At 34.7% G+C, this 17,034-nt stretch overlaps 1 protein-coding gene across 1 annotated transcript in view; it reads right to left on the bottom strand.

Annotated features, from left to right (window-relative positions):
- Window positions 1-17,034, bottom strand: part of HCN1 (hyperpolarization activated cyclic nucleotide gated potassium channel 1) — a 384,981-nt gene that overhangs the window by 114,625 nt on the left and 253,322 nt on the right. Inside the window, exon 4 of the mRNA XM_007108331.2 lies at window positions 4,530-4,748. Within this exon, the coding sequence (XP_007108393.2) occupies window positions 4,530-4,748 (219 nt within the window). The remainder of the gene's footprint in view (window positions 1-4,529; window positions 4,749-17,034) is intronic.

Genomic DNA, 17,034 nt, shown 5'->3' on the forward strand with positions numbered 1-17,034 from the left:
GGGGTTTGGCATAGAGGGCAGAGACAAAATATTCAATGTTCAGGGCACACAAATTTATGGCAAAAAACCTTTTCAATTCATTGTTTCAATCAACATTTCCAAACTTATTTAACCAGGAAACAATTATATATGTAATTCAACAGTAAACCATATATATACGTGTGTAGTATATATGTATACATATGTGTATGTTTATGATTTATTTCCATTATCTGTGGAAGAGGCTTTGAGAAGAGCTGAGATTTAAAAAAAGGTCTAAAAAGCTGCTAGACTAGGACTTACTCTTCCTTCCTCATGTTCACTGAACTGCTCATCTGAGATATCAGAATATCTGATAGATATTCTGAGGCTCCTCTCTCCTACATGGGTTTGCAATTGTAAATGATGATCCAAGGATCAAGACTTCTGGAGGTCTACAGAGGTCAGAGAGTAGAGTGAGAATTTTCCTGACAACGATAGGGAACCTATTTCTTTGAAGAGAATGATTACTCTTCTCTGAGTCCCTTTCCCAGCCCGCTTTGGGATAGGGGAGGCTATCTTCTAACACTTGACCTGTCGGGGGAGCTTCAAGAAAATCACTTGGGGATTTTTGAAGTAAGTTCACTAGTTGAGAGACGTGAGCCTGGGGTCTGATCACCTCCGAAAACATGTAAATAGCCTGTGGACACTGGGGCCTGACTCCTGCCAAGGAATTGAAGAAGGCTAGACACAGGCTCCTCATTGCTTTGGTGGAGGAGGCAGCAGTGCTGAGAGATGGGCTAAGACAGGGATGCGTGAGGGCTTCTCTGTGGACCAGACCTGAGTGTTATAGGAGAGCCAGCATTACATCTTCGGTCCCGTCCAAGAGTGCCCACTGGCAGAGCAAGGAGCCCTCAGCAGAAAGAGGCTGCAGATGACTGCCAAATTCTCAGGGCCTCTTCTAAGGAAGTGCAGGAGAGGGGCTCACCTAAAGTGCCCAAAGGATCTCTCAAAGAAAGTGCCAGTTTTAATTATCTGCCAGACCCACCCAGGGACACTAGTTTAACAGCTCTAGCAGGTGCATTCAAACTGCCTCTTCCCTTCCCTTTCCTCCTCACTGCTATCTTCCACCTTGATGAGAAGACATAACAGCAGCTCCTGGTAGGCTTAAAATAGAAGAGAGAAGTGAGCCTACAGAGCAAGCCCAGCTTTCTCACTCCTGGCTCTTCCAGCCCCAGAAAGTCCTGGGTGGGGATGCGGAAAGATTTAATTTGCCCAGGAAAGATGAACCTCACTAAATAAAAACAGTAACTGGAGATAAAAATAACAAAACAAAACAAAACCACTGTGTTTGGATATTTCAAAGTTGAGCTTGTTCAGTAACCAGTAACAGAAACTATGCAGACTGCTGGTAATCCAGAGCAGAGCGTCAGGAGAGGCGCATTTTAAATACTACCCATTTTACACCACAAAGTCTATACCTAAGAGAAGGGGGAAATACAGCTCTCTGAAATGTAAAAGAATACAAAATATGATAGCTCATGAAATGAGCAGCATACAATGTGCTTCAAGTCCACGTTTAACCTGCAATGTGACAATATAAAGATCATCACACATTTTTTTGGTCAAGAGAGAAAATAATAATAATAACAACGAGATGATCAACACTATAAACCCTGTCAGATTATCAGCATTGGTATATTGTGTAGATTAGGATCTCAAAATCAGAGGACCTTATTCTACTGCTCGGGATGATAGAACTACTTAAACATGGGGGATCCAGATTGAAGAGATGTTCCCTGGGAAGGAAGAATTAAATGACTCTGAGATTCCAAACTAAAACAGTGGGCTAGGTGACTTGTAGCAGACTAGACTTAAAAATATGTTCACCTGAGACGAAGAGTATGGTAAGTGGTGGAGAGGAATGAATTCTAGAGCCAGGTTAGGTGGTTGAAGACCAGCACATTCTGAAAGGCTACTATAATAGCTATTGGTTACTGCTCGTTTCTTTTGCATCAAAAATATGTTACTGGATACATGGCAGTGAAAGTAGTATCACTATTAATTTTGCAGACATCCATGGCAGATGGTTCCAATACCTAAAGACAAATACTAACTACAAAAATAATTAATCAGTTCCTCAAAAAGTTAAACCTAGAATTATTATATGACCCAGCAATTCCACTCCTACGTATACACCTAAAGGAATGAAAATAGGTACTCAAATAAATACTTGTACACGAATGTTAACAGCAGCACTAGTCACAGTAGCCAAAGGTAGAAACAACTCAAAATCCGTCAGCTTATAAATGGATAAACAAAACATTAATTAACTAATTAATGGAACATTAATCAGCCGTAAAACAGAATGAAGCATTGATACGTGATACAAACTGGATGAGCCTCAAAAATATTTTAAAAGGTCACATATTATATGATTGCATTTATATGAAATATACAGAATAGGGAAATCAATAGAAAGAAAGCAGACTAGTAGTTGCCTTGGGATGGGGGAGGGGAAAATGGGGAGTGACTGCTTAATGCTTAAAGGATGAAAGTGTCTTACAACTAGATAGTGGTGCTGGTTGCACAACATTATGAATGGACTGAACGCCATTGAACTGTACACTTTAAAACAGTTACTGGTGAATTCTGTATTATGAGTATTTTACCTAAAAAAAAAACCCAAAGTGGCCAAATCACAAAGGAAGCTGCAAGCTAATCATACATTATGCAGAACAATTCTATAAGACTGAATTGAAAATAAGACATTTATTGTTCATAAAAGTATAAATTTTAAAAAGTAACACAATGTCTTTAAGACCTAAATTATGCTGAGTAGAAAATGGGAACGGTATTCTAGAACCAAACTTCTTGACAGATCTTGGTTTGGAGACCAAAAAATTTATATTTCTTTAATCAGCTATTCCTGACTAAATTGCTTCAAATGTCAGAAAATAACAAAAAGTTACCCCAGTATCCTTGACCTCTGTTAAGCACTTGTAAGATCAAGAATTTGATGACTTGAATTATGAAAAACATCATAACATATTTGCATATAAATGTTTATGACTACATAGTTGAATAAATTGGGTTGCCAAGTTAAACGTGGCTTATAGAGCAGGTCTAAAAACATAAAAATGGTGAATTGACTTAATAGGCAATACAATGCTAATAAACACAATCCTAGAAATTAAAGATTTGTTTATTTTTAAGAAAATATGTAGCAATGATGTAGGCAAAAAGGAAGTGGGAAAGAGCATTTTTATGAAAAGCAATACCCACTGAAAGGGAAAAAGAAATAGTGTAACAGAAACATAGATGTAGTCTTATCTCAAATCCCTATAAATTTAGCCCAAATTCTATGGAGCATATAATTTTTACTCAAAATCACCATTGTACGAAGTTTCTTTCCCCTTACTACGTGCTTTGTTCTTTGCAGTTTAATTGGAGGCTTTATTTTAAAACGAACCTTGAAGCTATTTTGGTGGTTCATCTTCTCATTACTTCAGTAATAAAACATCAGCTTGCTCACTGTAATAGTTGGTGGCAGCGTAATTAAATTCAAGGGAAATAAAGTATATAGGTTCCCTTTTTTCCTATTGTGTGACTGAAGTGTTGAAAACTTCTGTAAATAAAGCCACAAAGGAAAGATCTTTGGCTGTTTTGTGAGTAATTATGAGTCTAAGCTGTTATCACTCACCAGGAGATGTATTCTAGAACTATTTTAACCATTACTTTCAGGTATGTTCTTTGGCAACGTGCATATTATATATTCTGTCATGTTCAACAGAGCTCCCACATTAGAAAATCTTCTTTCAGTTATAAAACATTCTTATCTGTCAGAAAGTTACTGATATTTGATGAAGAATATAAGTACTGGCTGATTATCCAAGGTCTAGTCCCAACCAAAGTAATTCAGCATGTTAAAAAAAATCCGATGAATAAATCAGTGAACAAATTTACTTTTTGTCTCTCTTTTGAGAAAAGTTTAGAGCACCAATCATTTTAATTAACATATTGTGCGTGTGAATGTATGATAGCAGCTGTTAATATGTATTTTAAAGAGGGTGTGTGGTGACTTATCTAGCTATAAGGGCAACATATGTTCAGCTATGCATATGGACTTAACATAAATTATGATTGTAACATGCAGAGAGGCACAGAGAGACGTGCAATGGCTGCCTGTCTGCATTTAATCAGCTAACAACATATTTTTCTAACTGTATAAGAGAAGTCTTTATATTACCTTAACTGTTGAAAAATTATAGAACATGAACAATGATAATACCTTAAATTAGCTTCATACATTTTGAAACAGACAACTATTTTTTTCTGTGAATGAAAATTCAGATTTTTAAAGAAAAATACGTACTATTTAAGAGAGAAATTGGAAACAAAAGCTACGAGGACCACCTTGAAGAAACCTCAAAATATGGAAACAGATTGTGTTTTCCTCCTTTAAACAGTTTATCTCGTTGTAGTTTTGATAGAGGGCATAGTTTAGTTATCTGAACACAATTAAGTTTACAAACTAGCTGATTGAACGTATTAGAGAGAAAACAAATTACCTTCTCTTGATATTGCCGCCTTGAAGAGTCCAAAGACTGGATTAGAGCTGTGGCGTGGCCAACAAACATGGCGTAGCAGGTGGCTCCCACGATCATGCTCAGCATGGTGATCCAGAGGTCAGACATGCTCACTGGGGCCTGGGCTCCGTACCCGATGCACAGCATGTGACTCATCGCTTTGAAGAGTGCGTATGAATACTGCTTTCCCCAAGAGTCATTCTGCAACAGAAGAGATAAGAGGAAGTAGACTGAACCAATAGGATAGCAGAAGAAAAACCATGAAAAAGTATGACCTGTACACAGAAGCATTATAACATTCTTGTAATGGAGCATTTACACAGGTACTTCTCCCCAGTAGCTAATCAAATGACGATGTTTTTCAACACTTGCCCAGCAAAATGAAATAGAAATAGTCTACTGTTATAATACACAACCCTAGTCAGTTTTTGATGTGTTATTTTAAAAACTAAACATTCCTTTTGGGATAATGAATGAACGCTGATTAGCTCATTTTAAAGTTTCCAGGAAATCTGGTCATTCTCTAGCAATATATTTGCAAGCTGAGAAATACTGCAGATAGATGTGAAGCAGATAGGCCTAAGTATAGGAATTTTTATCAAAACCATGATGTTAGATTTTGAAAGTCCAAATGGTATACTTGTGTGGTCCCTAGTCCTATATGTCTTAAATGAAAAATAAACATAATTTGGAAATACAGATCTGATAAATGAAAAAACTTCCTTGAAGCCTTCTCTGAGTAATGTGAGTAATGTTTATTGAAATTCAAATGTCAGGGTTGTTGATCGATGAATCTTGTTGGCTTTCTATAAAATAATAAAATAGAATAAAATAAGCAAAATAATATCTTGGCAGACACTGAAAATAAAACCTGACTGCAGACATTAGTTATAGATGTAATTTCTGATGTCATTTCAAAACTTTATTCTGAGCTCAATTCTACAAAAATAAGCTGTTCAATATGTTTTATATAGTGTCTGATAAAATTTAAAGGACTTTTTTGATCAATTTGTCTCAAACTCCCTAGTCCAGGATGTACATAATTTATGAGCCTCAGTGCAAAATAAAAATCTGAAGCCCTTTAGTGCAAAATGTAGGGAAAAAGGATACTGTTAAAGATAATAATATATAAAAACTTTTCCTTAAAATATTTTATTACTTATAAAACTTAGGAAAATAGTGCTAGTTGAGTAACAACACAAATTTACACATTTCAAAAAATGAAATTTTGCTGTCATAATTATATAAAATACAAGTAATACTACTATACTATTGTGATATCTTGATTGATCATACAATTTTTCTGGCTTAATTTTCTGACAAATTCATTCCTTAGGTCATCAAAACTCATACAATTAATAATTTCATCTTCAATGATAAAATTGAAAATGACATGTTGCTTTTGGCTAATGCAAGATCACAAATAATTTCTGATACATTTTTAATTTTGAGGAAGATCTTTCTGTTGATGCAACTGTTACTAGAACTATTAAAAAAGTATTTTATAGCCTGGGACAACATTATTATAAATTTTTGATAAATTATTTTAATATATAAATTTTAGTACATCTGGAGCTGATAACTCTCATGGAATAATTTTTAATTAGGATTTAACTCTTCATATAAATCACATTCATGAAACTGAATGTGATTTTTTAATTACAGTTTTTATTTTAAAATAACTATAGATTAACATGGAAATTGTAAGAAATAATAAATATCTCATGTACCCTTCATCAGTTTCTCAAATGGTGACATCTTGCAAACTATAGTGCAATGTTACAACAGGAAATCGACATGGATACAATCCACTGATCTCATTCATATTTCACTAAATGTGTACTCTTTTGTGTATTTAGTTTTATGCAATTTTATTACATGTGTAGGTTCCTGTATTCATCATCACCGTCAAGATACAGAACAATTCCATCACAACAAAGAACCTTTACACTGCTTTTATACTGAATTTAATGTTAAATGTAAATGTATGCAATGATATTTTAATATTTCCTCTGACATTTCCTATAACTTGCCCAGGTCGTGCAAGAAACCAAAAGTAGTTTCATGATTTTTATATAATCCATAATGCCTGTTTATGTATTCTATTCCTATATTTTCAATTACAAGGAAAATTTAATTTAAAAATTGTCTTCCTTGTTAATAACTGGCTTATTTAAAATTTCATATGAAAATAGTGTTATTTTCCATTATATGTGATGATCTGTAAATTTAATCCGTATTTCTGGGCTTGTGTATATTTGCCTTGCAATGTTGCAGGATTTTTCAGATCTGGACATTTCAAACTCAAGAATTCTAATAACTCCCTGATAACCTTTATTTCAATGGCCATGTGAACTCCTTTATTTTGTAATAATTTATTGATAAAGTTTATTGCCTGAGCTCCGCAGGTTCTGTCTTGGAACTTAAGCAAGAGATTTAATATTTGTGTAGATTCTTTGGAGATGGGCTCCTGGGACTGATAGGCAGGTGGCTCTTACCGTGGTCCTACCCTTGCTGGCATGGGAAGCCACTCCTATGTCACACTGCTGCTGCCTCTGCCACTGCTAACCTGAGCCCAGTTCTAGCTTGGCCACACTGGGGACATATAGCATCCCAGACTGCTGAGGTGTGCATATGTGTGCCTTGCTGCCTGGCCTGCTGCTTGGCTTCTGTACTTCCTGCTGTGCCCTCAGGCCTGGACCTGTGTATGCACAGCTGTCACCTTGCAGCTCCAATGCTCATATTCATGCTTTGCTGTCCCAGTGGACTTCACATACAAAACATAAATTCAAAGATAACATTATTATGAATTTCAAGATGGCTGTAGCAGAGCTTTAATCCAAGCACAGGGTCCTTCCCAAAGTAGGTCCTTTTGCAACAGCCAGGTTCATACACCACATACCCATGAAGCCATCCCTGCCTCTGTCAAATTAACTCTTAAATTATCATAAATTTAAGAAATATATTGAATCTATATGGATATTTTTGTTCATTGTTTTAATAGGGCTTTCTAAAATCAAATTTATAGATTAAAATAGAACATGATAAGCTTTAAAAACCCAACCTCATAAACTTTGGAACAACATATGGCTGCTGACAAATGAAAACTAACTAGTCTCTTTTAGTTGAAAGAGTTAAGGTTCTTAAAGTGAAATTTATTTTATTTTTTAATATAATAAAGGCATGCTGCCACAGTAAACTATCCAGAGAGAGAGAACTATAAAATAAAATTTAATTTTAAAGAAAGAAAATCATTTGTATATTATATTATACAATGCAAATTGTATAATGAACCCATGCACAGTTTTAATTTGGGGGAATTAACAGAGTTCATATGTATATATATATATATAATTACTCTCAGGAATACACTGAAGGTTCCCCAAATTCTAGATGTTCCATGAACAAGAATTGGAATACTTAATTAACAAGCAATGTGTTCTATAAAAATTTTGAATGTACATGTTATTTAAAATGATATTTAATCTTGAAATCCAACTCAATAACATACTGATAATATTAAAATTGGATTCATTACAAACCATACTATAAAATGAACAAAAAGCCTTGTATCCCTATGATCCATTCAAAGAACGGATAGAAAGAAAACAAGCTTGATTAATTTCTTTCTGTCTTTAAATCTCTTTGGGGATCCTAGAGAACTCCAGGTATTCACATGTGATGGTGACTTCTATCCCGTATATGATGATCTTCTCACGTGCCTGCATCTCCTCATAGATTAGGGCACAGCCATGACACATTGATCGTGTTCCAGAGTCTAAACTACATGATTCAGTGGAGACACTCAACACTTTTATTATTGTCAAAAGAGTGGATAAATAAATTTTGATTATGATGTTAAATCTAATGCAAGATTTCCTTCCTTTATACAGGGGTATAGAAAAAGCATGTTGTTCATGTTGATGAAATTAGATATAATGCAAATCATTCAAAAGTCCAATGGGATGTCCAGTGGAGATTGCACTTTAATTCTGTTCATATTGTTTAGTTTTGAGGGGAAGCAGCATGTGGAGCTGGAGTATTATTTCACAAAATAATGCAGTTAGATATTAGCCAAACTATTTTAAATAAGAATGCGTATTTATGTTCATTTTCATTTATCTCCTTAGGCACACACAGCAGGCATACTCTCTTAAACGAGTTAAAATAAATTTATATCATACATGCTTCATGATCCTTTCAAATCATGGAAAACTTTTCTACTCTTGTTTTATCCATATTTCTCTCCCTTTCTCTCCACCTAAAAATCAGGTATAGATTTCTCTGTACCTTTTCCCATGCTGATATAATTACACGCACGCACACACACACACACACACACACACACACACACACACACACACATTCTGAGATTCTGGGTTTTTTCCCTATAAAAATGGATTATATCATATATTTCTTTTTCTTCACATTGCTTTTATCACAGAAATATCCCTCCAAAAATCTAGTCTTCATATAACTTGTTGATGCCATAGTTAATTCATCCATTTGCCTATTGTTTTCTAGTTTTTTTCTACTACAAACTATTCTGTAGTAAACAACCTAATACATATAACCCTTACATCTATCAATCAGATTCCCAGGAAAATGTTTATTGGGTCAGAAGGTAAAGTTTTCAATTTGATTTTAAAATATATTGCCAGACTTTTTCAAAAGACTGTAACTTTTCCAAAAACAAGGAAAAATATACTGCATCACTTTCTATAGTGAGAAATAGTTACCCATTGTTACTCTTATTTGCATTTCCCTGACTAGGGAATTTGAGAAGATGTTCATATACTTATTAACCAACTAGAACTCATTTCTGATGAAATTCTTATTTCTCCTTATTATTTTGTAATACTGTAATATTTTGAAGACTTGATACCCATTCTTTAACTATGTGATTTAAATATTTATGCCTTATTTACTCTTTGCTATACAAACATGTCATTTTATGTAGAAAAATAAATTGTAATTTCCTTGACAGCTACTGGATTTCCTGTATTGTTTTAAAAAAAACTCCCTAAATCTGAGATTATTCATATGTCCTAAATGTTTTTCTTGAGATTGTTATTTTTATACTTAATTATAGTTACATCTTTTACTTAAGTGATTTCCATTGGTATATGGAATGAAGTTCACATTTTCTTTCATTCTAAAAGGATTCTCTCTTGAGACAGCACACTAATGAACAACCTGATCTCCACGGACAGAAAAATGCCTCCTTTATTATATATTGTCTACGTATATCATTGGCATTTGTTTCTGGGCTCAATATTTTGCTCCATTGACCTGTTAGACTATTTCTATGCTGATACCATATGGTTTTAAATTACAGTGACTATATATATATATATATATATATATACACACGCACACACACACACACACACATATATATCAAACACCCCTCTCAATTCCAACAGGGGTTTAAACTAAGTTACTATGTGAAGAAATTTGAGCAAGACCATATTTTAAGCAGGAAAAAATCTGGAAAGATGATGCTGGATGTGGGACAGGGTACTTGGGAGAAAACTCTGGTTGAGGACAGTCATCAAACCCAGAAAATTCATCACCTATCTATCTATCTATCTATCTATCTATCTATCATCTATCAGAAGAGTTTTTCATGGATCAGCCAGTCTAAATTATAGCGACAATATGTAAGAGAATAAGGAATACACTAGGAAACACATTGATGGCCAGATCTGAAGGGTTCAGAACATTTTTGTCAGTATGATATGAGAAGCCTCGGAGTTTTTCAACAGGGCATGATATGATTTGAACTATACTTTAGGAAGACATTGATGCACAGTGGTTCTCCACTGAGGATGATTTTGCTGCCCAGGGAACATGTGGCAACACAGAGAGACCTTCCTGGTTTTTACAACTGGGAGAGGAGCTATTAACATCTAGTGGGTAGACGCTAGTGACGATGCTAAATGTCCTACAATTCACAGCAAAGTTCTCCTACAGCAAAGAATTATCTGGCCCAAAATGCCAACAGTGGTGAGGTCGAGAAATCCTAGTGTGGACGGTAGACTTAACAATAGATACAGAAGTCAGTTTAAAAGCTATTACAAGTTTAAGGGAGGTGAAATGAGAGCTAAAATAACATAAAAGTATAAAGTATAGAACAACAACAAGAGATAATCTTGAGGAGATAAGACCAGTAGAATTTAGTATATCAGGTCTTTGTGAAATGGTAAAAGAAAGGATAGTAGAATACCTTAGGGGGTTATGACAAAAACAGAAAGATTCATGCAATACAGGCTTTTCCTATGGGGGAGAGTGATTAGGTGGAGGGATCTTTTCTGTTATTTCATGAGACCAGTATCATTCTCTTCAGATGCGGAATTTCCTCTACATTGTGTGTACAAGAGCCAACCCAGTCCTCACAGTGGTGTGTGAGTATTTAGGTGGCAACCATGATTATGAGGCTGTCGTTGAAAGAATCCAAAGTGGAGGAACGGTATTTTATACCATTACCTCCATCGTCTTTTATCCCCTCCTACTCTCCCCACCATCCCCACCCACCATTACAGTTCTAGCAACAAAAGATGCAAGCAGGAAATTTAGATTGACTGTGATAAAAACACACATACAGCGTATTCTTGAAAAACAGTATGATAAAAACAACATGCATGGCTCTAAACTGTTCAAAGCACCAATTATTATATTAAGTCAGAATAGTCTTATCATCACACAATTCTTATCATCACTTGATACATGTTGACATTGAGGCAGAGAACATAGTGACTTGCCCAAGCTTACAAGTTTGTAAGTGGAATATTCAGTTTTTTAAACCCAGGCAGTCGGGCTCTAGAGACCATATTATTAACCACTGTATGATACTTATGTCTACTTTACAAACCTATTATATTTATAAGTTCAGGAAAAATATTGAGGGTGAAAGACTAACTGACCAGCCCAAATTTCACATTTCAACCCTATTTAATGTAGTAAGTTAAAATAAGGCAAAGAGCAGACATAAGGAAAGGAAAGATAGAATCTTAGAGTGTTTTGTGAAAAATCCAGGAAGGTTTCTATTCCCAATATGTCCTATTTATTTTATTATATAGCTGTTCTCTTTTCATCTTTTAAAAATGATCCTATCATATTTTAGCGTACATCAATAATACCATGAAGAGGAGACTGTATACTAATAGTGCTTTACCATACAATCCAAATATTACCAACTTACATATAATTTGAATCCTATTGAAAGTAAACAAATAAATTACCTGTGAGCTCTGATCTAATTAGGGCTTATCTTGTTTTTATTTTAGGTAATGATTTACCAACAAATTGCTCCTTATAGATTAATTTTTTATTATTCAGAACGTTCACTCATTTAATTCATCACTTCGCTGAGGCATCATTGAAATTGATTATTTTTTTGAGGAAAACGTACTGAGCCAAGTTAAATGGAAATATATATAAGATCAGTTGATTATTCCATCAGGGAACTTTCATATAGAAAAATTATATTTTGAGCTTTCCCCAGGTTTACTTAAAATCCTTTCTAGGCATTTATTTTGACACCCTGGTTTGTACTGCTACTGAATTTGGGACAGGGTTAAAGGCTATGGCAAAAGAAAAGAAAAGAAAAGTTTCCTCTAGAGTGTCCAAGATCTCCTGACATAGGACATTCAAAGTCTAACTAAGCCACTTAGTAACCCACCATGGCAACAAAAGTTGTCCAGTTCACCATCTATCACATGAACTAAAATTCTGTTAAGTTAGGAGGCCAAAATATTCCACTGTTGAATACCTGAATTAACTCTTCATCTCTTGAAAGCAAATATGAATATGTTAAGTAGGTAAAATCTTAGCAAAATCTGACACATAGAATTTAGAGACTCAAAAATTCACACATCAGTTGTTAAATTATTAAAAATCAGAGAGATAACAAAGTAGTGGAACTAGAAATCCAGGTGGAGGATGAGCTTGGCTGCACTAGGTTACCAAATTTCCATCACTGTGTTCAATTTACTTCTTCAGTCACTGAATACACTTACTACTTATATCAACTATAGCAATGCCAATCAGATTGAAAGTTGCATTAAAGAGTCCTCAAGACAAGGAATACAGCACAACATAATCTGCCCGAAGTCATAAGAAGTGTCAGTAAAACAGGTCGCCAATTCCAAAGATACTGTGTTCACTTGAACATGCCATGATTTTACTTTATCTGTATATAAAAGAACAGAATCAGGGCAGTAAACAGTTGTTCTCCATCAGTTTCACAGTGCTGAAGAATGATAACCATCAACAGACTTTGGGAGCAAACTTTATACTGATTAGTAATTGAAATAGAATTATCCCAGTTTTTTAAGTATTAATTTAAATTTTTTTGTTCCTTGAAATACATCCCCTAGAATTATTGGATTCACATATTTATTACAAACAGAAACATTTAAACAACATTCTTGAAGAGGTCCCTATCTTAGCTAAATGAAACATAGTGACTTTTTGTTACAGATCATATTAAGTGATAATGTCACTAGGAAGACAAGTAGAAATCAACTCAATGAGCGCATGCTAAATGAATTATTCAGTAGGAATATTGTGCATGCCATTTCTAAGGAGACTTGTGGTAAAGACTGCTAGCAATGTTGGGTGTAAGGTCAAAATGGAGATAGCCGAAAGAAATAACATTTCTTAAAAAAAAAAAAAATATATATATATATATGTATATATGATGCAGCATTTCCCCTATAGCATAGTGCTGTGCAAAGTGAATATTAACTCTCAAGTGCCCAAGAAGAAAGAGACCCTACCAACACCGTCTTATATTGATTCTGTGACTTATCAACCTTGTTACATAACATTAGCACTATATTTTTAAACATATTAGGAAGTAGTGAGCTATTTCTCTTCCATTCACATGATAGTAGCTCTTGAATTCTTGGGATATATATTTGTATTCTTGATAGCAATATCTCCAAATAATTTAAAAGCCATGATTTTTGGCAATGACATGGTTACATGTATTTTTTCAGTGGGAGAAATTTATTTTTCCCTATTTGTAGTGTTATCTGCTTACAAACATTTGCACCTCTGACATCAATGCTTTTGCATTATAGGAGGGTTTAACAGTTTTTAGCAATATAATATAAAGCTACTGAATAATAAATTGCTGATATTGTAAAAAGAATGATGTCTGGTCATTTTAAGAGCTTGTTCTAGACATGTTCCCTGGTCAATTAATCCTTTGAGTTCTAAGTGTACTCTCTCCTGTTTCAATAATGGTGATAAAATGGGCTTCCCTGGTGGCGCAGTGGTTGAGAGTCCGCCTGCCGGTGCCCGGGACGCGGGTTCATGCCCCGGTCCGGGAGGATCCCACATGACGCGGAGCGGCTGGGCCCGTTCTCCTGTTTCAATAATGGTGATAAAATGGGCTTCCCTGGTGGCGCAGTGGTTGAGAGTCCGCCTGCCGGTGCCCGGGACGCGGGTTCATGCCCCGGTCCGGGAGGATCCCACATGACGCGGAGCGGCTGGGCCCGTGAGCCATGGCCGCGGAGCCCACGCGTCCAGAGCCAACGGGAGAGGCCACAACAGTGAGAGGCCCGCGTACCACAAAAAAAAAAAAAAAAAAAAATGGTGATAAAATACAAAATTTGCATTAAGTAGATTTATAAATTAAAATTTAATGATACTTGAGATCATGGATATTTTTCCTCACATTTCTTTTAATGTTGGTGCATTATTTTAAAATAAAAGTTAAACAAATCAATAAATTATTTTTAAATTTGGAGTTTCTATTAACTCAAACTTTTGTGCTAAGAGTTCCTTAATACTTCTAGAAAGGTCCTAAATCAGACATAATTTCAAGATTTTAAGTGTGATTTTTCGATTATAATTAGCATTTCAAGAAAAATATTTTCATGTGATACCTCCTTGCTTGTTTGTACAAGTTAAAATATGGAATTGTATTTTACATATTTTTCTGTATATAAATATTGGTAAATATATATATGCATAAATATAAGGGAACAATGGAAGACAGCATACACTTAAGCACTTAATTCCTTGCAAAGTACTATTACATCATCTCATTGCTCCTTACAATGCTCTTGAAACCTGATGTTGTTATTACAGGTAGGGAATGCAAAGATTGGAAAAATTAAGAAACTTGCTCAAAGTCACACACCTGTACGTGGCAAAGCTGGAATGCAATCACAGGTCTGTCTGAACCACAGTATAATCCCCTCTATTTCAAAGATCATAGCTATATATTTCATAACCATTTATATGAGTAACATTCATGATAATTATAATGCAGGATTTTCAAGCATTTTAAGAACATATCCATAGTACAGAAATTCTTTAAGTATGTACATATTTTCATTGCAACCAGTGAAAGGAAACCTCTACTACACTAAGGGAATTTAGAGGAAAAATTATCTCAGGTTTTCATCAGAGAAGACCTCTGAGGGAAAATTCCCTGGAGTGTCTGAGGTCAATAAAGATGGTTTGGTCATATGGTTGTATTTCACTTATATTTTTTCCTATTGGCCAAGAACTCTCAAAGAGCTCTCCTCCTTTCCTCCTATCCCCACAGCCAGGGATGGAGCAAACTATCCTGGTATCTAATAGGAAGGTGTCTTCTGGAAGGAAATCCTTGTCTGAGACTTAATCCTCCAGAGAGTTGGAAGGTGCAGGTGACACCAGGAGGCAAGTTCAATGTGAAGCACTAACTGATGCTATGAGCTGTCATTCAACACCTGGCTGAAGTAAAATATGCAATTGATGCATATGCATATTTTCTAAGTGCTATTGTTTAATATGCACTTTAAATTAGTTGTGTGGGTTTTAGCAAAGCAGCTCTGCCCTGATTATCTTCAAATTAGTAGAACATCTCTTTTGATGGCATTCTCAAATTGTTTAACTCGCTAATTAGAGGTTTTAGCATCTCACTAGAGTAAAAACAACTAAAATTAAAGTGAAATTAAAATGCAACAAAAAACCATAATCTTTTTGCTAGGCTCAAACTTCTGCTCTTAATAAAGAAAGTAGCCACCTGAGACCTAAAAGAAGCAGAGAGTTAAGAACATCTTTTCAGCCTGAGCATAACCCTTGGGTGGTTATTGCTGATTATTAGATCATAAAATTTATTAAATATGCAATTTTTTGTTTATGTAAATGTTTATGTTACCATATAAAAACAAGGAATTAGGTTTTCTTCCTAGATAATTTGCATACATGTCAATTAGTATGACAGATGGTGGAAGAGGCTGACACAAAAAGTGGCTGTATATGAAAGGGTGGATACCTAATAAGATGTTTATGTGTTTTCCACATAACATAGTCCTATAAACGAGGATCTAAATTTATTAATAGCTTGTGTACGTGTGTGTGTTTTAATTTAACAAGCATGTTTATAGCACTTTCTACTGCTAGGTACAATTCTAACCATTTTACAAATATGTAAGTCATGAAGAATTTTATTAAAATATAATGTTCAGAGACAAGCATAACTAAAATACATAAAAATTTAGACCATAGAGAAAAGAAATGTGTAAGCTGACAAGAAGCTTACTTAATAATTGGTTACTTATGTTGAGGTTAAAAAAGAGCTTTTCCATTATCCCAAAAGTCAGGCTCTCGCTTATTACAGATTCTGAAATCCCATTATAGTGATGGTTGAATTTGCTCTTAACATTTAACAAATCCACGTAATTTTGATGGTATGGTAAATAAACTTCTCTGCTTTTTCTTTTTATATCTGGATTTGCTACTGGGACAGGGAGTCCACTACCATTGGTAAGAAGGGACAATGAAATAAAACTAAAGCTTTGACACATTAAACATATTTTTTTATGGTAGACTGCCTTTATGAGATCTGGGCAAAAATTTAGTCCATCCCCTATGAGCAAACTGAGTTGCAGAATCTCCATGATGATAAGATGAAAATGCAGAAACATATAAGTAAATAAACAGATAGTTACATAAATGAAAATATTCAGACTACCCAACTTTATTTTAATCTAATATGCAAGGAACAATATATCTAAGGTTTCACCTGATTTGTCTAATAATTGAAAAATAAAAGGAAGCTCTCATGTCTCTACATGCTTGCAAATATCACTTCCACTGCAGTTGCATAATGACAATAATAACCATAACACCACCAGCAGCAACAACAACAAAAACACTGGGTTCAGTTTATATAGATCTCTTATAATATGAATTTAATTTGTCTTGGTGATTATCACAGCAGCCTTATGGTAACTAGAACAGCCTTCGTTGTCTTCCTTTTACTGATGAGGATGAAGTTCAGAGTTTCATTATCTTGCCCATGGTCTCATGGTAAGAAGCAGTACCTCTCCATTGGCTCATTGCAGATACACTGCATTTTAAGTTATAGCTTAATAATTGCTGTCCTGTACTCTGCTCACATACGGGTATTTAAGAGGAAATAAAATCAACCATGATCTGGTTAAACTATCTCCATTCTGAAAGTGATAGTTACAATTTAAAT

Source organism: Physeter macrocephalus, chromosome 8 (genome assembly GCF_002837175.3).
Source record: "Physeter macrocephalus isolate SW-GA chromosome 8, ASM283717v5, whole genome shotgun sequence".
Classification (NCBI taxonomy): Eukaryota; Metazoa; Chordata; class Mammalia; order Artiodactyla; family Physeteridae; genus Physeter; species Physeter macrocephalus.